Genomic DNA, 20,423 nt, shown 5'->3' with positions numbered 1-20,423 from the left:
GACATGCTACCTACTGTCCTCAATGACACACATAACACCTACCTTCTGCTGCCCTGAGCAAGGCTGTCCGAATGGCTTCGCCTGCGAAAGGAGCTGCAGCAAGCATGGTAACTATGGTTACACACACACACAAGCGTGCATTTGCATCAGATGTGGAGGCATAATCAAAACCATGGCCTTTCATGCCATTCCCAAAACTACATAACACTCCACTCAAAAAGTATCCTTGCATGCTCATCTAAAAATACAACATAAAAAATGTTAAAAACACTAAAGCTAGTCTCTTGGTTTTCCATATCTACTTTACTAAAATTTCATTTGTTAACTCATGAAAAACAATCTTTGCTGAATCGACAAACATTGTATCATACTGCACTCCTTTTTAGTTCATCACTTTTATGTATGATCTCCGTGGCTACCTTAAGCAAAACACTAAAAGTCATTTCATATTTGATGCTGAATTATCACTCAATAATTTTTTTAATATTTACAATATGTACATGTTTCAATGTGAATAGATAATTCCCACCTTTAAAATATATAAATATAATTTTCTAACTTTTCCAAAAGCTCTTGCAATGACAGATTTATGCCCAGCTATGAGACCTTAAGGTCCTGCTTTGAGAAGGGCACTGAATAAAGTACTACAAGCTTGTGCTTTTTTTCCCCCCTTTTCATGTGAGGTCAGGTCTTGAAAAGAAGTCTTAAGTTGCTGCTCTCAAGCTCTCAAGAGCCAACTTTGCAAAGCTTGCAACTGAGATTGTTAACTTGAGATACATGCAAACCAGTACAATGTGCAGCCAGACACTGCTGTACTCCTTTCACCTACCACAGCACACTTTCAAGTTTCATTTTTAAGGTCAGTTTCTTGCGCATCTGCAATAAATCTACTGTTCCCATGAACTAGTCAATGATTTAAATTGTAGACATTAATGACATGTTAGTGAATGCAGCTTATACAGCCTTAGATTTAGCATTTTTTTTTCCCTAGCAAATTATGATATCACATCATTCAACATGACTTTCACTGTTCTCAGAATCTACTTCCCAGAATGCAAACCAAGAGACTAAACCACACAACGATGAAATCATAATGGTTGCCCAGTAGTTCCTTAGTCCTCAGCTAAAGACTGATATGCCAGCATTAAGGACTAAGGGTTTCAGATAAAACAAATGCTAGCGTAAGCTCTAAAAGAGTACATGTATTGGGTGGAGAAAATACAACATGCCATTATTGCAAAAAGAAGCTTGTAATTAACTGGTAATTAGCACATGAAAAGACTGTAAAATACAAATGTTGACTGGTAAAATGATTAGTAAACTCATTTTTTGGGGCCTATAAACACTAGATCCATTAGCCCACTCCTTCAATCCCCACCCCCAACCCCCAAAAAGCATTAAACGATGCATACTTTTGATGGCATTAAGTTACAAATTTTATCGAAACTGAGTTGATGTTGTACCATTAAAACAATGACCACCCAAATACTCACAAAATGCTTCTGTCATATGACACAGGTCAAGAAGTTAATGCATAGCCTGCAGGGACTGAAGCATGAAAATGAAAAAGCGAGAGTACAGATTTGTCTTAATATTTTTTGTTCTGCACTTGCCAGTTATGTGAGATGCCTCATTTTTGGGGATAAGAGATTTGGGAGGGAAGGGAGGGATGAGGAGGTATGGTTGGTCAAGCAAAGAAAATGGATGGTGTGACAGCTAGTAACAGCCTGACACAACCATGCTTGTAATAATTCTGATACCTACAGAGTACTACATTCCCCAAAATGATAAAAAAATTTACCGAGTCAACTTTATTTGAATGCATACGCCCACCTGTTTTAAATGGGAAAGTAGTGGACTGAAATGCATGAATACACTCCTTCATGCAATTGTTTTCTTTAAACAATTAAAAAAATGAAAGAATTGTATGCAGCCAGAAAAACTGATCAACCAAAAGTGCTCCTTGAAAGCCTAAATATGATTTTCAGCATAATGCAATATTTTACAAAGTCTCCTTTTGATATGCATACATGTGGTCTATATACCTACAGTATTTATTCACTTAACATACGGTAAATGAGTTACAAAGCTTCATGGAGTGTAATGTCAATACATATTTTTTTATCTAGCTTTTTTATTTATAGATTTGTGAGCAGAAACTCTGCACTGGAGTTCTTGGTCTACACAATATGAAGGAGAATTCAGGTATATTAGTCATATTCAAATAGAAACAAACTAATGGTATTTTCTTTTAAAATTTCTAAAACAGAGACATAATGGTTTGACAATACTACCATTTCTTTCCTGCATTCCATCTGGCAGTCAAGACTTCTAACTTTTGGCATGAGAAGCTTCAGCAAAACATGGCACACTAACATCTGAAAGAGTTGCCAGGTCACTCCAAGACAAACACAACTAAGTCAGGAAAAATAATTCTTAAAAACTAAAAAGTGTAAAAAAATCTGAATATAAAGAGGAAGACTCTGCCAAGAAATATAGATAAAAAGAAAATAAATTCCAAAAAATAGTTTACAGGGCTGGACTGGCTTTATAATAATGATGATAAGTATAGTTTTAAGAAATGGTAATTTGATTTTTACCTTTTAAAGAATCTAGAAGGCAAAGTGATGATGTAGTTTATATGTGTGCACTAAGACCCAGTGATGTGTGAATAGGACAGAGTACACAGCCAGCAAAAGTAGTTACAGCTGCCCTGTAACTGCCCTAATGGACGAAGAAAGTTGCAGCATTGTAGCTGCTCACCCCCTACCTCTAAACACTTCCGAGCTTTTCCTGACATTTCAGTCTAAAAGTGAGAAATTAGGACTGATATACATTAAGTAACTCTACAATTATCTACACCACCATGATGACATTATAGTGTAATATTTATAATAATCCATCTCACTGACAGAGACCAATAGCAGTCACCGAAGCAAACCAGTCAAACAATGGCAATGAACAAATGCAGAATTCAGGCAGATGATGCGATGATAAGCCACGCAGCAGAAAAGTATAAGTTCTTAAGATGTCAGAACTGTCTAACTCACATGCCATCAATCAGATGTTTTAACGTTCAGCTCTCAACTCTTTAAAGATTGTTACCCTACCAATCTCAATGAAGAGTGAAAGACAAGGGTAAAAAAAAAAAAAAAATGCTGAAAGATAGATTTTTTGAATTTATATACAAAGCTCCCCTCTCCTCCCTAAAAAAAAAAAAAAACGGTTCAACCAGCCCAACACCTCATACACATTTTCTATTATAGCTATGGCAAAAATTCCCTAAAAACAAAGTAAGCAAGTGTATCAATGCTTACATGCACAAGAATTCATCCGCATATACCCCACATTTGTTCACACAGTGCATTTCCTCATGATTGCACACACACCCAGCCACCCCCTCACATGCACACACAAACACAGAGAGAGAATCCTTGGAGACATGCAAATACACACATTCTCTTTCTACTACAGATTGCTGAAAGCAGCATGATCACTGTGTAATATACAACTATTTTTATAAACGTGCTGAAAATTCTGTACACAAAAAGTAACTATAAATAACTATAAACAAACAAATCAGTTAAAAAATAATATGGCTTCACACAATAAACAGTTACACCCAAGTATGCCCCACCACTGGGCTTGTTAACTTTAGGCTTTCCCATTACCCTGTGGCGAATTCTGCGCTATACATGACAGGAAAAGCATGCATTATAGTCTATCCCTCGTTTTTGATTTTTTACACAACCAAATTTCCATTACCACCAGCTATAAATCTCTATATCCTTGTAAAATCCTGATGCATATTCAGTTTCTTAAAATGTTTAATTGCATTGAAATAGTAACACTAAAGTTTTTTAAATCAATACAATATAGTGATAGAAATCCCATCAATAACCTCAAAATATTGTAATTTATATCAATAAACAACCAGTCTCTTATAAATAAGAATGTAGGGGTGCATAAGCTCTGCCAGCATTGTGTAACAAAACCTATAGATTGTGGATAAAATTTGTACATAGGAGAAGAGATTGAATTTTACGAAAAAGGATAGACAGATTCTTGTGCTAGGTTGAGCTGCGATGATGCATATTGAGTGTATACAGTACACAGTAGCCATGTCGCTGTCAAAATTAATTATTAAAAAAATATTCAAGAAGAGATCAATGCCATTACCTCCAAAATGATCTAAAAACAAAAGAAACCAAGCTTTCATTAAGATAGGGCAAAATACTTTAAAACCAAAAAAGCGAAAAATTAAAAAAACTGTAGCTACAAAGCAACATTACTCTGTGAATGTTCTTGGGAAACTAGTAGACTGAAAACAGAACTCAACGAAATGTTGACATTCTATTATGCTATGTGCATGATCCCATTGCAAAAGTACAATGTCTGACAAATTTGAGAAACGTTTTGCTCAGAAATTCCCAAATGAGATGGCACTAAAGTTTGTTGACTAACAAGAAGCCATAGAAAATGAAGTGCATCACAATAGTTTTAATTAGAGCAAAGGTAGCCCCCAAAGAGTGCCTAGAATGACGGAACATCACATGCACACACACACCAAACAACCCTACTCACATCAACCCACCCAGCATACACTGAGCAGCAGCAATATTTTTGAACTTTGAGGTCACATGAAGTGTCTGTGAAGCTTTAAATGATTAAAAGCAGTCTCACTCACCACACATATGACATATTAAAAATCATCTGGCTATCTGTGAGTTTGCCTCTCTTTCTATGTATGTACATGTATATGTTGTGGCAGCAACAAAGTAAATTAAGCAAAATCTGACCTGAAAAATATTTATAATTAAAAGGATAATCTCTTGGTTCCTGTGCATTAAAGAAAGCATGCCACACCTCTTTTTTAAAAGCATTCAAATATGAAATCTGAAAATACAATAGTGTTTAGTGATGCATCTCTCTACTGCACTACTCGAGAAGACCCATGAAGCTGTTCCATGAAAAAATAAGTGATGGTCTCACAAAACAAAAAAACACGCTCTACAAGTCTGTTGCAGAATTTTTTTCATCCCCCCTCCTCCCCTCTTATGGTGAAGGAATTGATGTTTTATGCCAAGCCAGCAACTAAAGCTTTATCACGGCAAACCCTTTTATGGAATTGGATCAGCCAATGTAGGTATATCATGGTATGCTAAAGTGTGTAAGTACATTTCTAATTGATGAATTAGAAACAGATGATAAAGAAAAATATGACTGAAAGAGAGGATGGCTTATACTGTATGGCTGATCAATTTTTGCAAAGTTATGTTATTTAGCGCATATTTAAAAGAAAGGTCTTCCACTTTTGTCCATCAGTAATCTGTCATCAAGTGAACTGGGGGACAGAGCTAGAGAAATAATACAGTACCTGGAAATGTCATCTAGAGAAGTCAGATCGCAGCTACTAGCCGCTGGAGTCAGGCTGAAATGAAGTCAGCAGTGTCCACTGTATATACATGACGGCATGAATGTATAAATGACAATATCAAGAAAATTATTAAGCCTCGGGAAATGGATTCTAATATTCAAATAAAGTAGTGAATGGAATGAAAACAAAAAATACCATTGAATGAAAGCTTCATAAGACTAGGAGGATGTGAAAACAATTAGAAGGAAAGCACTGAATATAAAGGTGCGAGTATGTATTTTACAGCTGCTTAGTAAATAGTGGAAATGACACTCAACCAACAAATAAACAACATAAAAATTAAAATCACAAGGAGAAAACAAACAAAAGGCATGAAATATGCATTTAAAATTTACTGTCAAATAGCAATGGGATGGACCAGGTGAAAGTAAGTTATAAATCCAATGTGTGACAGCAGTTTTAGCTTTCCATGTTAGAGGCAATGAACAAATGCTCTGTGCAAATGCATGAAAAGTAATTAAGAAGTGTTAGAAAAGTTCTTACATTCTGATCAGAAGTCAGACATGGGAACTATTAATTAACAGTACTCAGTACATAAGCCTGCATGCAAATCTGGTTTTCTGGAAGCATCTTGTTAACGGTCACCAAAGAATAAGAATCATTTGTCCAAAAAGTCCAAATGTCTGACAAGCTCTTTTAATTCCTTTTACTGTTGTTGCAGAAGTACCTTGCCTAAAAATCTTTAGGCCACTTATCAAAAGCAAAACTGACCATATGCTAAGAGTATGAAAAGTATCATAAGATGCAAGGATTAGTGAAGGGTGAAAATGGAGAGGAGTAAGGGACAATGCTGAATTGGTCTATGAACTGATTAGGCAACAAGTGGAAATCTAGAACTGTTTTTTGAACAAATGTTTATTACAGCCACATGTAACATTTCTTTCCCTCACATTATTGCTTTCATATCAGACTGATTTTAGAAAAGATTGGTGATGCTTAACAATGTTGTAAAAATAAAGATTCCCATGCCTGACTAAAAACAAGTGCTCTCTCATTTTCTTTCCTCTATCTCACCCATGCCCACACAAAAACACAGAATAGATCCCCCACACTGGTGTGATATACTCACATATACATTTTTTAAGACTGAAAGCTTTTTAAATTTGTTTCTAATTTACATTTTAAAATATTTTTGCATATAAATTCAGGCATGTGCAAGCATACATTCACACAAATACACTCTATGGTTCTAAAATCCCTATGTAGAACTACACATTATGGTCCTAAAGTTTCTATACAAAAATCAAAAGCCAAATCTTCTTTCTAGTGACAAAACAAAAGCAAATAAAAGAAATGGCAAACAAAATCAAGTCATTATACCTAACACAAATCTACTTGATAGAACTGATGCTTTGCCTGCTGCAACTAAGAAGAGAAGGGAAAGAAATGTTACGTAAAAGTCTGAAGTACAGGAAGTGGAACTCTCATGACTACAATTAAGATAGTCATCATGTGCAGTACCTCAAAGAGTGATCTTCAGCAAAGCAGTAAGCAGAAAATAATAAAATCCACATTATGTACAAGCACAGAAATAATTAACCCTGATGAATGTTTGGTCAAGTTAACAATGAAAAACAAAATGCCATTCAGAACCAATGCATGCCTCAGAAAGCAAAATTATCTCAAAGCCCTTTTCCACACCCAAGACATGAATTAGTTATACCCAAGACATGAATTATCAATGAGCAAACATGTGTGATTCCCTGTAAGCCATATGCATCTTATTAGGTACTATGCAGTTGATGTAAACACTTCTTATGTTGCCTGATGACATGAATTGTGCATGATGCCTCTGAAGTAAATTCAAAATGTATGATAAATTACTCTCAGAACATGAACTAGATGTGAAAGTGGTGCTAAACAGCCACACTATGCTACCACCAAACCATACTACCAATGTGAAGTCCTGCTAGAAATTATAAATCAATATCCGCCACCTACCGAATATTGAATCCTTTAAACGTGCACTGAAAACACACCTCTTCTGTAAACATTACTCCTAATACCCTTTCCCATAATGCCAGTTCTTTTTCACACCCTTCCTTTTGCAATACCATGTTACTCTCAGCTCTTGTTCTTGTTATTTAGTTCCTCTTTAAGTTTTCGGTATTTAATTTTATTCTTTGTTAGTACTGCTGTTTATTCTTTTATAGCTCATTTGTTATTTGTTTGTTTTCCTGTCCCTCGTATGCTGTCCATGTTTCATTCTTGTTCTTAGGCACTAAGAGCATGTTCCTTAGGAGTGTGAGTATGTGCTTTACAAATTTTACATTATTATTTTAATATCAAATGAGCATAACAAATGTCATGTTAGATAGCCAATGCCTGGAGTTAGTGACATAAAATAAGTGCAGCAATATCATCAGGTAACTCTTCCCATGTTTCAGTGCTTTAAAATGGAAGCATTATTAAAAGAGTATTTACAAAAATGAGATATTTCATTTCAGTATGGTAAGGTATTCAGTAAATGATGGTATAGTGTATATATATGATTCATCACATGCATGCTCCTGTTTCAAATATGAACGCCTTTATGTTAGCAAAGGCGATCCCCAATGAATCAGCCCATAATTACCCAAGTGAGAAAAGTGTCAATGAAGAAAAATTTCAAAATGAAAAATCCCAAATGCAATTCTGAACCATACTGTTAAGAATAGAAAATAGTTGTTTACAAATAAACCTATAATTTGTTAGAAATATAGTCTAGACAAAGGAATAAAAAGTCTATCAGCGTCCCACTTACATCAACTGAGGCATATTTAAAAAGCTGAAAATCAAATAAGAATCAACAAAATCAACATAATGAGGTGATGCACATTGTTATTTATGTTTAACTATGTCAATACCAGAAGGGGCAGAAAATGGACAGATTACAACTAGCGTAAAGACTGCAAAATAAACAGTAAACAAAACCTTTGAGAAGGATACATCTTAGCAGAGTTGTACAAGGCAGTGCAGTATAGTAAAGAAAAGGAACAAATTTGTCTGGTTTATACAAAAGAAAGCAATGATATATATATATGTGACAGGAGGAAAGCAACTTTGATGTTTAATAAGGCTAATCATATTCGAGTATTTGAGTTCATTTAAACATTTAGTTTTCTAGTGAAATGTTCGTGCAGACTGTTGTCACTAAACACTGAACTATACACTTATATATTTAGAAACATAAGCTACATTAACTCATAATCATAAAGATAAAATAGTCTCCATCCCTTGAGTCTCCAAATAACAAATTTACTGTAATCATTACTACATAATTTTAAATAAATGCTAAATATTGAAAAAAAACTTCACACATGCACACACACACACACACACCATGCTTTTGTTAAAACAAAAATGTTTATTGCAAATTTGCAATACACCACCAGTATGTTGTAACATGATGAAGATTTCTACCTTTCCCACTTGAACAAATAACCGAAATATTAAAGTTACACTCAAACCACAGTACTAAGAACTGATGATATTTGTAAAGCAAGCACAAAAGGTGACTGACTGACAATAACTTACCCTCCTTCGTCAATGGTTTCTAATTCATCTGATGAAATGTTTTCAAGGCTGCATGAAGCTTCTGTTTTTAACCTGGTCATTAATTAAAATAAACCTCATGAAACAGATGTTTTTGATCATGCAATAAAATTCTACAATTAAACGTGTGATGTGGGGACACCCTTTGTCTGTCTACAGATTGCCTATACATTACCAGAACCTCCTTGTCAGAGGTTCTCATATTCTGTAAGACTGCTAGTTCCATGCACTTGAGAAATTCACCAAATGTAAAAGAAATAAAAATCTTAAAAAAAATCTTACATTCAAAGAAAAAAAAATGTAAAACTACTAGTGGGGGTGGGGTAAGGGATTAGGACAACAAAATGATTCAAGTCTTATCACACTATAAGTTCTTCATGCTATGTGTGTTAGAGCCACCACTAGGAGAAGATTCAAAATAAAGCATGCAAGTCAGCAACACCTGAAAACTGGTAAGAAACAAGCACAATGTATTCGCTCAACACAAATACAATACAAGGGATCCTCTTGATTAAGAAACAAAACCAATTCTGAGACTGCTGTCAAAGGTCAGGGGAAACAACGCTGTAAAAAGAACAGAGGGGAAGTAGTGTGGAAAAAAAGAGGCAGTGAGAATTCACTGGATTCCTGCACAATGACGGCTTCATAATGTCAATATGCTATTCTAATGTTAAAATCTACTTCTTTCATGTATGAAACATGATCATGAAGACTTTGTTCACCACTGGAACACGGTGACATAGCCACCAATATAATGGAAAAATTGCAAGCATGAGACATGGATCAAATTTTATCCCCTGATTGTGTGGCCACATCTGCCTTCGTTGGGTCACTTTGTGTTAAAAATTGATCAGTGTGGACTGTACATGTCAAAAGGAAGGATCAGAGGGTCACCACAATGCAGATTTTACAGTATAAAATTTGTCATCAGTTCCTGTGTAGATGTGAAAAATCAAAAGTTGAGGACAATATGCTATTCTTGATCTGTTTCCCATACTTTTCATTTAGACATCTGTAACTTAAGGTCCTTTAGGACATGGATCTACACACTTACATCATCTCCTGCCCACGAAACATAGCTGCATGCATATACATGCGAATTGCATGCACATTCATGCAAATTTAGGTGCATATGCAAATATCTTCCTGTTTGTTACATTTATCAAATCTTTTGGATTTAATAATACCAATCTGCTGCCATTACCTGGTTATTTGAGGTATTTTCAGTTTCAGCTGCTCAACATTTTTGTCACAAGGCTCAGATGCACTCCTCAAAAAGTCATGGTCATCTTTCACTTTTCTCCGTTTTTTCTTGTGACCAAGAGTCCTGTGACAGTCATTAAGATGATGTATAATCTCAAAATATCAGTTTCATTTTTGTTGACATGATATTGAGGGTGATAGTGGTGAGAGGGAGGATGTGTGTGTGTTTATGAGAGAGAGAAAAAGAGGGAGAGAAAGAAATCACTTATTGCTGACACTGGGTACAGGAACTTACTCTCGTATGAAAGGATGTTCAAGAAGTTCACTTGCACTGGCTCTATTTAAAGGGTCTGGTTCAAAACACCTGTCAACAAAATGAGCAATGAAGTTAGTCTGTGGTGTCCAATGAGGCTTTGAACAGACTTTCATCAAGAATAAAAGAAAGGCATATGTACATCAAAATGGCAATGATCAAGGACTGCACTGATGTTAGAACAGACCTGGGCAAAGGCCGGCCCGCCTCCTGTCTCTGACTGGCCCGCCCGCCAGTATATATACTATATATACAGCATTGGGTAAAACTAAGTTAACTATATTAGTCCGGCCCTCTAAAACCAACCCAATTTCTCATGCGGCCCCTTGGGAAAATTAATTGCCCACCTCCATGTTAGAAAATGCACATAGGTCACAAAGCATCATCCTCAGTGTCCTACTGTAAATTATAATATCAAGAAATGTGAGCACTGATAAAATGTACACTTAAACTCCAATTAATTTCAACCCATAGATATCAATTTTCTTCTCCTTTGTCATGCTGATCTTTACCACCACAACAACCCTCACTCCACTGACATTTCACACCACTCACAGTAAATGTCACAAAGAGTATTCTCTACAAAACCATTTGATGAAGTATAACAACCAACCTCAGCAGAAACTCCTGGGCTCGTGAGGACATACTCTCAGGTATTTGGGGGTGCATCTTGTAGAAACCCACTTTGAACATGGCAGCCTCCGGTGATCCCAGCTGCAAAGTTGGGTAAATGGATAGTACATGGCTTTTCACTCATATATGCATCAAAAGCAGTTAATCGTACTATTGAGTGTCTAGTAACTATTCCTTTCTATTGCTGTGACGAATCCAAATGTATAACTGCTGTACCTCTATGAAAGGTGGTTTGCCAGTAGCCATTTCAATGACTGTGCATCCAAGTGACCAGATGTCAGCCTGAAACACATGCACATATACTAAGAAATGAACACAAAAATAAGCATCTAAATGATAAATTTCACTAGTGGTATTACTAATCTCTTATTAATTCTTTTAACAAAAGAAAAAGAAAAAAAAATAAACAAACAAAAAGCCAAACAGAAAATTATATGTACGGACACCCATTGCTCATCGCTGTAGTGTAAGATGACCTACTTCTGTATCAGATACTTTAACTACATTATTATTTTGGCCCGCAAAGATTCTTAAAGCTACCACATGATTAACAGGGAATGTCTAATAAGATTTTTTCTAGACCAACCTTCTGTCAGATTAAATTGTTTACAAAGATTATGTAGCAAATGTTGACATGTATGTCAGATTGTCACTTTGCTCTTGGAATGTTCGAGATCAGCAAATAATATCAAATTACTTACTGGAGGACCATATCCACGAGAACCTCTGTCTATGACTTCTGGGGCCATATACTGAATAGTTCCTGCACACATTTAGTTACACAACTTGGTCTCAGGAGCAAAATCTGGTCATTTCATATCTATTTATCCCTTCGCCAGCATCTATACACCCACACAAATGTATGTGACAAGAACACTCATTAATATACAACATAAAATCAAACCAAATGGCGTACTAGATAATACCCTACCAGCAAATGTGTCTGCACATGGGTTGATGCCACTCAGACGTTTGGATGTCCCAAAGTCGGATATTTTGAGAACACCACTATAAGTGTTGACAAGCACATTGTCCCCTTTGATGTCTCTGTGCACAATCTTGTTGTCATGCTAAACAAAAGAGACCCAGCAGACAGTAATGAACACTTTAAATGCCTAAATTTACAATGCTGCCCTTTACTTTCCACAAATGACTAAAATGCATCTCCTCAAAAAGAACTAGTAAAAATGGAACAGTTAGCAAAAAACAGGGCTGATATGTAGCAAACACATGTTACAAACTTAAAGAAATAAATTATTACCAGGTACTTAAGGCCTTCTAGAATCTGTTTGGTGTAGAATGCTATTGTCACTTCATTTTCCTTGAGTGGCCCCCATTTTGAACGCAGAAGCTGTGAAAGACTTCCTGAAAGAAAAGTAAATAATCTTGACAGTAAAAGTGTTGTGACACTGGTTATGTTTAAGCACAGAGAAGTACATGATTTTTACTCCTTCAACATGGGACAACTACTTGAACACAGTTTGAAAAGTGATGATGGTAACAAGTCTCACGCCTACTAAAGTCTCCAGAATATTATTTCATTTCAATATCTAAAACATTCCAACATCCTATCCAACATACCTCCAGGCACCTGCTCCATGAAGATCTTAAAAAAGCCATCCTCGCTCACCGACCCCAGGTACCGCACAATATTCTTGTGACTCAAGCGACTATGCAACTTAATTTCTTCATGCAGAGGCTGCACTTCTCTGAAGAAAACATGAAACAAGTCAAACGATACAGGCTTCTCCTTTCTGAAGCAAATATCACACAATTGACATGAATTACAGTGCACATTTATGCAGCACTTCATCCCCCACATTAAAGCTGAACAAGCACTTTTACCTAATGGTGCATAAGCACACACCTTTTCAGCATTGGTATCTAATGCACCTTCAAACACACAACAAAATTATGAAACCCTTACTGTTGGAATTTCTCTGGTACTTCTTTGATGGCAATTTTTACTTGGGTCTTTTTATCCCTTGCTGCATAGACTGTACCATATGTTCCTCGTCCTAACAGGATGCGATTTCCCTTGTCATCCTCATCATAGACATACTAGAAAAAGAAAAGTCAATCATGCACCAAGCTATAAATTATTCTATGTACAGAAGCATCAGGTCACACATATGTTGATGTAACCACAAATACACCTACATTCCTGAAAATTACAAAAAGCAAATTTGCCATTATGAACAGCCTAACTTTCAAAAACCAAATGTCTTGATGTTAAGCTTTTCTTTTCACATTGGACAGAATGTTCATTTATTTGTCTAGAAATGTTATTCATAAGTGGTGTTAAACTAAATCTTCAGAATAACACCTTAAAACACTGCTCTAACCTCAACAACATCCTCGATGCTGTCTTCATCAACAATGCAGTCAGGACTTGTACATAGCTCACTCATGCTTGAATAGAACCTGGGACAGTTCAAAGAGGGACAAAAAAATGATGCTACTATGAGAAAGGCCTGGAGTTTAAAATCCTTTGTTTTACAGACTTGAATCTCAGAAAATGCTTGACTTTATAAAATATATAACATTATAAAGTGTGTGCATGTCTGTAGACATTTTAGAGGGGAACCTATATGTCTGCTAATTAACTAAGTACAGAAATTTACCTTTGTGCTTGGGATTCACATGAAAAGAAAATGTGAAAATCATCATCTGCAATATCCTGGATGTACAAGAAAATGGCACGACTGTCTCGCTTGTACAAGCTATAATCAACACATTAAAAGTAAACGATTATTTACAGGGATATAAAGTAAAGTTTTGAACAGGTATTTACACCTAGTTCTTTTTCCTATGATGATGCCTTTGCATTCAAAGTTACAATTTAAAATAAATTTAACTAAAGTATGGACAAGTCCTAAATGGTTTTAACATGTACATAAATAAGTTTATAAACATATACCTGAAAACATACAGTGTGTAATTGTTTATGCAAAGAAGATCTATACATGGATGTCCATGCATGCATGCATACACACATATGCATATGCATAGACAAACAAAAAAACTAACAAACTATGTACAACTGTCTAGTTCTAGGTTGCAAGATTTACAACCTGACACGCTTGATTGTATCAGCAGGAAAGGTCCAGTCACTGGGAATGTAATCATTGGGATCTTGGTACACATGCCACAGTCGTACACTCTTTAAAATTAAAAAAAAATATGCAACATGTAGTAAATAATTTTAAAATCTCATATATAAACTGCTATACATTGCTAAATGGGTCTCTAAACACAAACATGATCTACAACAGCTGACATTTTACACTGTTTGATTCTCTCATTCTGTTTTTAAAGATAGATCAAGAAAAGATAAAAGAAGAAATACTGTACCCTGTCTTGCACATCTGCATGCATGTTGACCTGTATGTAGCTGGGGACAAAAACATGTCTAGGCTCTAAGATGAGGACCTGAAATAAATCAATCAAACATTTAATTTTAAGCAGAAGTATTCATATGGAAACGTACAATTCAGAATCAAGTGTCTTATACAAAACTTATACCATACTAACTTTGCATCTTATAGTCTTATACAGCAATAATATTGCATGACATTTTAAAAGCCACTTCCATATGTTATTCATGTTTTCCACTATTTACAAAAGGGGTAAGACACAGGACAACAAATCTTTTTCTAAACTACTTTGCTAAAGACTTACAGGAAATTGGCTTCCACTCAAGTGATCTGCAGGTGAGGCTGCTTCACTAAAAAACTCCATCCAGAAGGCAAAGGTCTGATAAAAAAGATTGCAAGTATGGTCAGTTCATTCTATTGTCTAATAGTGATAAAGTTATAAGTTGCTTGAGCTTACATCCAAATATAGACTGATACATGCAAGCACATGCAATGCAAATGAATACAAAACAACCACACACACACAGAGCTGTTTCTGTGGCATGTGTCCTAAAATTTAAGGCAATTACAAATCTACAACTCTGATAAAGTAATCCTAGAAGGTGGACAGCTTTTCAATCTTAGATTTTAAGCAAGCAAACCTAGAACGCATCATCATGCATGCATATACTCCTAAACGAATGGCTTCACAGAATAAAACCAAGCCTCTTAATACTGCATATGACTATAGGATCAACATGTGTTGTTATTTCTGTTGGATCTTTCCATTCCTTACCCAATGCTTATGACTGGACGCACAAAAAATAAGTGTTCAATAAAGAATTGTCACCTGATGATCCTTGCTTGAACCAGTGTTTTTCTTCTTGCGGAATCTATCAATCAGAGTGATATTTCCTATAGTAGACTTGAGATACCTGCACACATTGGTATAGCGAATCCTGAAAAAAAGCTCCCTGGCTAGCCCCTGCGACACTATATATAGGCAACTTCAGACATGTTCTTATCTGACACATTACTAGATACAATATTTTATTGTAAATTCTCTTTGAGACTTGATGAAATGATTGTAGGAGATAATGCAGTACGTTTAATTTAATTTGTGCACTTGCATCATGCAGCATCACGACCAAGATAGGTTCCACTCTCTGCACTGACTAGTAATGACATGGCTTCTGCTTACGCAAAAAATTGCGTACAGTACGCATTAAAAGTTCAGAGGACCCCTTCAATTTTCATCAATGGGGTCCCAGGGGACCCCTTCAAATTTGGGTGAAGAACATACAAAATTGGGCAAGTGTATTGTCTGACATCGTAGCCCAATCTATTGTTGTCGTCTGCTACAAGGTGAGAGTTACTTCCCTTGCACTGAGTTTTTTCCCCTTACCGGGAAGAGTTCCATTAACCTATTGACAGCGTGGTTAAAATCATCGTCTCAGAAACGTAAAAAAAGTGAGCACCCCAAGTACAGTGAGCATAAGCTCATCACAGATGATTGCACAGACTTCATGGCACAGAAATCTCGCCGTTTGTGACTAGACATTACAGTGCTTTGTGTGCCTGAAAGGCAGTTGAACAAAGTATGTTGATTTGTTGATTTTTTTTTCACATTGTGAAGGGACCCCTTAGAGTTAGCCTGGAACCCCTTAGAAATCTGAAGAAGGGGTCCCTGGGACCCCAAAGAATTTAGCCTTAACAAAAGCCCTGAATGATAAAAGGAAGACAATGGAAGGTTAGGAACGATTAGGCATACTGAACAGATGCGGTGTGCAGTCTTATCTATGATAAGTCAATTAAGTTCTGCCTGAGGGACTGACCTTCAGAGACACTTAAACAAGCAGCTTTGATTCCAGAAAATTGCAAACAGGTTTATGTGCAATTGTTAAATAGTCAAACATCTCTAATAAAAGATTGAGAGAAGAAGAATCCACATCCACTCCTGAGGTGCTGGAGAGGACCTTCAAGCATTTTGGAAAGTGATGGGGGGGGAATTGGTGTTTTATGCCGTGTCAGCAACTAAGGCTATATTACGGCAAGCAGCCAGCCCTGTAAACAGATGCCACGTGCAGAGAAAGAACAGCAAGCCCGAGACGAGAAATGAACTCAGGGCAACCAACCTTCACTGTATTGGTGACAGGCGCTAACAGCGCTAACCGTTGCGCCACCGGGCCGCTCTGGGAAAGTGATGGACCTTGAGCCAAATCCCATGATCCCTGCACCACAGCAGAATCTTCCAGGTTCAAAGCAAGTGGGAGACTAACTGCCTTCTTCTCGGCACAGGTTAAGGCCCTACAATAGCGTTGTTAAACAGAAGCAATTCTCCCTGCATTCCATTGTTGGAGTGCCTCCATATTTCTATGATTTTCAGAAGATTGATCTGTAGGAGATGGTCACGTGAGAACCAAGGGGAGCCAGATTCAGCATGGAGCACCATTTCTTGCCAGTCTTGGGAAGTAGGAAGAGGAATAAGCAAAACCCCAGAAATGAAGCATAAATTTGGCATGGCTACAAAAGAAAGTCATACATGTCCTCCCACTTCAGACAGCGACAGCTGACTGATATTTCTCAACAAAAGTCTCTGTGGCATGACAGCAAAACACAGGGGAAAAAGCTCAAGAGATGGGAAACAAAGGCCGAGCACAGTGTCCATGCAGGCCAAAAAACTGCTGTATTGGCTTTGCTGTCACCTGGAGACTGATCAATCGAGTGCCCTAAATGCCAGGAATGCTCACTGTGTGGGAGTCAACTTTTATGGTTAAAAATGTAGCCTATTATCTCCAATGGTCATGTCATCTGAAATAATCATGTTGTTATGATAATACCTACAGAATACCATATTTAGTCATAGCCATGTAGACTTTGTTTTTAAAAAAAGTTGATGTTTGAATGTATGAGAAAACAGAAGAAAGTTTTTTGGTTTGATTTTGGAAATTAGCATCTTGAGCTTTTAACAAAAAAAAAGAAAAAAACAGACCAGCACTTAAAAAATATAACCAAGATAATGAATTCCCCTTACCAGTCAGGAGGCTCTAGTTTGTACATGCAATCTGCTGCCTGTGAGGCTTTCGCATAATCCTCAGCTAAGACACTGATCTCAAAAAATGTGGCCACATCCCAGTAGTCAGTCAAAGAAGACAGACTCCCTTTCTTCCCAATCAGGTTGTTGAGTGTGATGCCTGTGAGCAGCACAACATTCATGAAACCTTGCTACCATTTTCACTACCTTTATTTACTTTTTAAATCCAGAGGTCATTCTTTAATATGATGCTGACGGCTACTACCTATGTCAGGGGGGGGGGGGAACATCTGGGTGTTTAATCTGGCCTACCAAAGAAATAGCAGATTTCAGTAAATCTATAAGCTTTTTTTCATAGCAATATAAAATATAAATAATAATAATATTATTTATTACGAAAGCTTCCTGCATTATGTCCATACCTGAACATGTACTAGCGGGAGAATTTGTTTTATTAAGCTCCGGTAAACGCTATGCCATGCCAGTATGGAAAAGCAATAGGCATCTGAAATCTTCTGAGCCATCCGCAGTCCAGCTACTCAATCACAGATGAACTATCAGCAGTGTGTGTGTGTGTGATGGGTAGGTGAGCATGTGTGTGGTTGTGTTGGTTTTTTTTTTCATATACATATATTTTGGAAACAGGGCACAGCTCCCATCTAAATTGCCCGTTGGGATTAATAAAGTCGGTTGTTATGGTTATTGTTATTGTTATTTATTGGCATTAACAAAAACCAACATTTTGAAATAGCAAAAAATATGTTGCTGATCACTCAAAATGTGTCAAGCTAGATAAACCAGCTGTGATGACTAATGATATATATATATCTTCTACAACGTTAGTAAAACCTTCTAGTTCAGCTTACCAATCCTCTGTAGTTCTGAGCAAGTTGAAAAGTCCTTTCCAGAAATGACAAGCAGAGTGGCCAAATTGATACCTGCATACTCATTAGGTTGAACCTCAAAACCTTTGCGATACCTGGCAAAGCATAATTGTTCAACAATTCAGACGAAAACTCTACGATATATAAAGTTATTTAAAGAAAAATTATGTGATATAGCAGTCAAATCTTAAGTTTATCTCATGAGACAAGTCAGCTAAACTTGCAACAGTACCTTACATAGTGAACAATAAATGTAAGGGAAAAGGAAGAAAAATATAGCAATGAAATTTTTGTATTATTAAATGGAGTGTATTAAATTATTAAAAAATTCTTAACCTTTGAAGTTTTTATTTCCATCAGTTTCAAACACTTATTTGAAATCAAAGAGTTCTTAAATATTTTTTCCTTTATACTATAAAAAAATAATGGAAACTTGTACAATATTGCTGTTGAAAATACCTTGCCACACAATCATTTTTAACAAGCATGTAAAACATTATCATTACACAATTCAGCACAGAAAAAAATTTGAAATCATATGCACATACAAACTGTGTACTGAAAACAAGACAAAGTTTCAAAATTCAGCAATAAACAACTAACCAATTGATAGCATTTTCGAGGTCTTCTTGGCTGGTATAATCAGAATCCACAAATTTATCTTTATAAATGCGTCCACAAAGACATATCATGTCTGGGACAGGGGTTTCTGTTTCATGTACTGCCTGAATAACAGACCAAATTCATCAAATTTAAAACATGCATGACATGCTTATGTGTATAAGTGGAAGATCATGCGTAAACAAAAAAAAAATAGCCCATTCTAGCATTTGTCCTATTTCTGTCTGAAATGCATGCTGATACACTTTTAAATGCTTTTTAAAACAAAAAGAATAAGATAAACCTAAGAAAAACTTTTAAAAAAGACAAAACATTTTCAAAATAGCTTATAGAAGTCAATCATGATAAGCAGTCTCTTGATTTTAACAAAAATCAAAGATGGGAAAGTGGTAGCATGAAGACTTTTGACTGTCTACATTTTTACAAACCAGATTTTCTAGAGTGCTTCCTACCTTTAAAATAACAGTGAGTGCTTTATCACGAGCTCCATTTCTGAAAGCAAAAAAGACTACCAATGAAAGTGCTAAAAGCAATTTGTACATGGCTTTTTAAAGTCCTAAGTCAATTTTAATTCAGTTTTGAAACTGAGGGTATCTCAATTTTAAGGAAGAATAATATTATAGACATTAGCAATGCATGAACACAAGCATTCACACATTTTTTTTAAAAACCAATACAGATGCTGGTTCATTGTTAAAATTGTAATTTAACCTCCTTTAAATCATCTTCTTCTTGTTCCTATTCACCCGCAGTGGAGCATAGGGCTGCACCCTTAAATCATAACCACTATGAATTATTGATATGACAGTAATCAAGAGGTAGTAAAATGCCCAATGTATCTTTTACCAACTGTAAAGGTATAATTCCTAAAATACATAAATAGGTAAAAATCTATCTAAAGCAGAGACATTACCAACCTGTTTAGTGCAAAAGCGTAGAGGTACTGAATACCCAGTGCGTTGCCAATTGACACATTTGGCACCTTTTCCAGATCATCCACTAACTTCACCATGGACTGGTAATCCTACAGTTGTGGCAGCATTAACACATAGTGTTAGATACAAATCGCCTGATTTTGTCTTCTTTGTTACTTAAAACTAGTGTCAAATATTGAGCAGGTCACTTTCATGAAGAATTAACATTCAATCTTCTAGCACAGAAAATGTTTTTTAGTCAACCAATCGCAAATAATTTTACACAGACAGACAGAAGAAATACTAACACTGCAAATAGTAAGTCATGAGAAAAGATTAGTTGGTGGCAGGCAGATTGTGCTAGGAATGTTAAGCCCACTTGCCTGGATGTCTCTGAAAGAAATAAGCATGTTGAATACTGCATCCAGTGACAAGAGCTCTGGATCATCCAGTCGTCGCCTCATCCCCTTCAATGCCTGCAAGTGGAGAATAAT

At 36.1% G+C, this 20,423-nt stretch overlaps 1 protein-coding gene across 27 annotated transcripts in view; it reads right to left on the bottom strand.

The window, feature by feature from the left end:
• The window catches only part of LOC112565746 (mitogen-activated protein kinase kinase kinase 15-like), a 43,756-nt gene that overhangs the window by 18,502 nt on the left and 4,831 nt on the right, over positions 1 to 20,423 (bottom strand). For 3 of the 27 annotated variants that reach the window (XM_025241443.1, XM_025241450.1, XM_025241453.1), the window contains exons 6-31: positions 20,313 to 20,405; positions 19,933 to 20,039; positions 19,468 to 19,507; positions 18,998 to 19,119; positions 18,377 to 18,489; positions 17,511 to 17,670; positions 15,327 to 15,411; positions 14,802 to 14,876; positions 14,475 to 14,552; positions 14,195 to 14,283; positions 13,745 to 13,843; positions 13,466 to 13,544; positions 13,048 to 13,181; positions 12,702 to 12,829; positions 12,382 to 12,485; positions 12,052 to 12,190; positions 11,822 to 11,883; positions 11,337 to 11,402; positions 11,101 to 11,201; positions 10,470 to 10,538; positions 10,176 to 10,298; positions 8,954 to 9,025; positions 8,181 to 8,204; positions 5,378 to 5,431; positions 4,180 to 4,191; positions 43 to 111 (exon numbers count right to left, since the gene is read on the bottom strand). In XM_025241443.1, coding sequence (XP_025097228.1) covers positions 43 to 111; positions 4,180 to 4,191; positions 5,378 to 5,431; positions 8,181 to 8,204; positions 8,954 to 9,025; positions 10,176 to 10,298; positions 10,470 to 10,538; positions 11,101 to 11,201; positions 11,337 to 11,402; positions 11,822 to 11,883; positions 12,052 to 12,190; positions 12,382 to 12,485; positions 12,702 to 12,829; positions 13,048 to 13,181; positions 13,466 to 13,544; positions 13,745 to 13,843; positions 14,195 to 14,283; positions 14,475 to 14,552; positions 14,802 to 14,876; positions 15,327 to 15,411; positions 17,511 to 17,670; positions 18,377 to 18,489; positions 18,998 to 19,119; positions 19,468 to 19,507; positions 19,933 to 20,039; positions 20,313 to 20,405 — 2,297 coding nt within the window. The remainder of the gene's footprint in view (positions 1 to 42; positions 112 to 4,179; positions 4,192 to 5,377; positions 5,432 to 8,180; positions 8,205 to 8,953; positions 9,026 to 10,175; positions 10,299 to 10,469; positions 10,539 to 11,100; positions 11,202 to 11,336; positions 11,403 to 11,821; positions 11,884 to 12,051; positions 12,191 to 12,381; positions 12,486 to 12,701; positions 12,830 to 13,047; positions 13,182 to 13,465; positions 13,545 to 13,744; positions 13,844 to 14,194; positions 14,284 to 14,474; positions 14,553 to 14,801; positions 14,877 to 15,326; positions 15,412 to 17,510; positions 17,671 to 18,376; positions 18,490 to 18,997; positions 19,120 to 19,467; positions 19,508 to 19,932; positions 20,040 to 20,312; positions 20,406 to 20,423) is intronic. The other 24 variants (XM_025241445.1, XM_025241457.1, XM_025241444.1 and 21 more) reach the window with 16 other exon arrangements.

The sequence above is a fragment of the Pomacea canaliculata genome, linkage group LG6 (genome assembly GCF_003073045.1).
Source record: "Pomacea canaliculata isolate SZHN2017 linkage group LG6, ASM307304v1, whole genome shotgun sequence".
Classification (NCBI taxonomy): domain Eukaryota; kingdom Metazoa; phylum Mollusca; class Gastropoda; order Architaenioglossa; family Ampullariidae; genus Pomacea; species Pomacea canaliculata.
The sequence above is the reverse complement of the archived record's forward strand: the minus strand, read 5'-3'. Positions and strand labels throughout refer to the sequence as shown.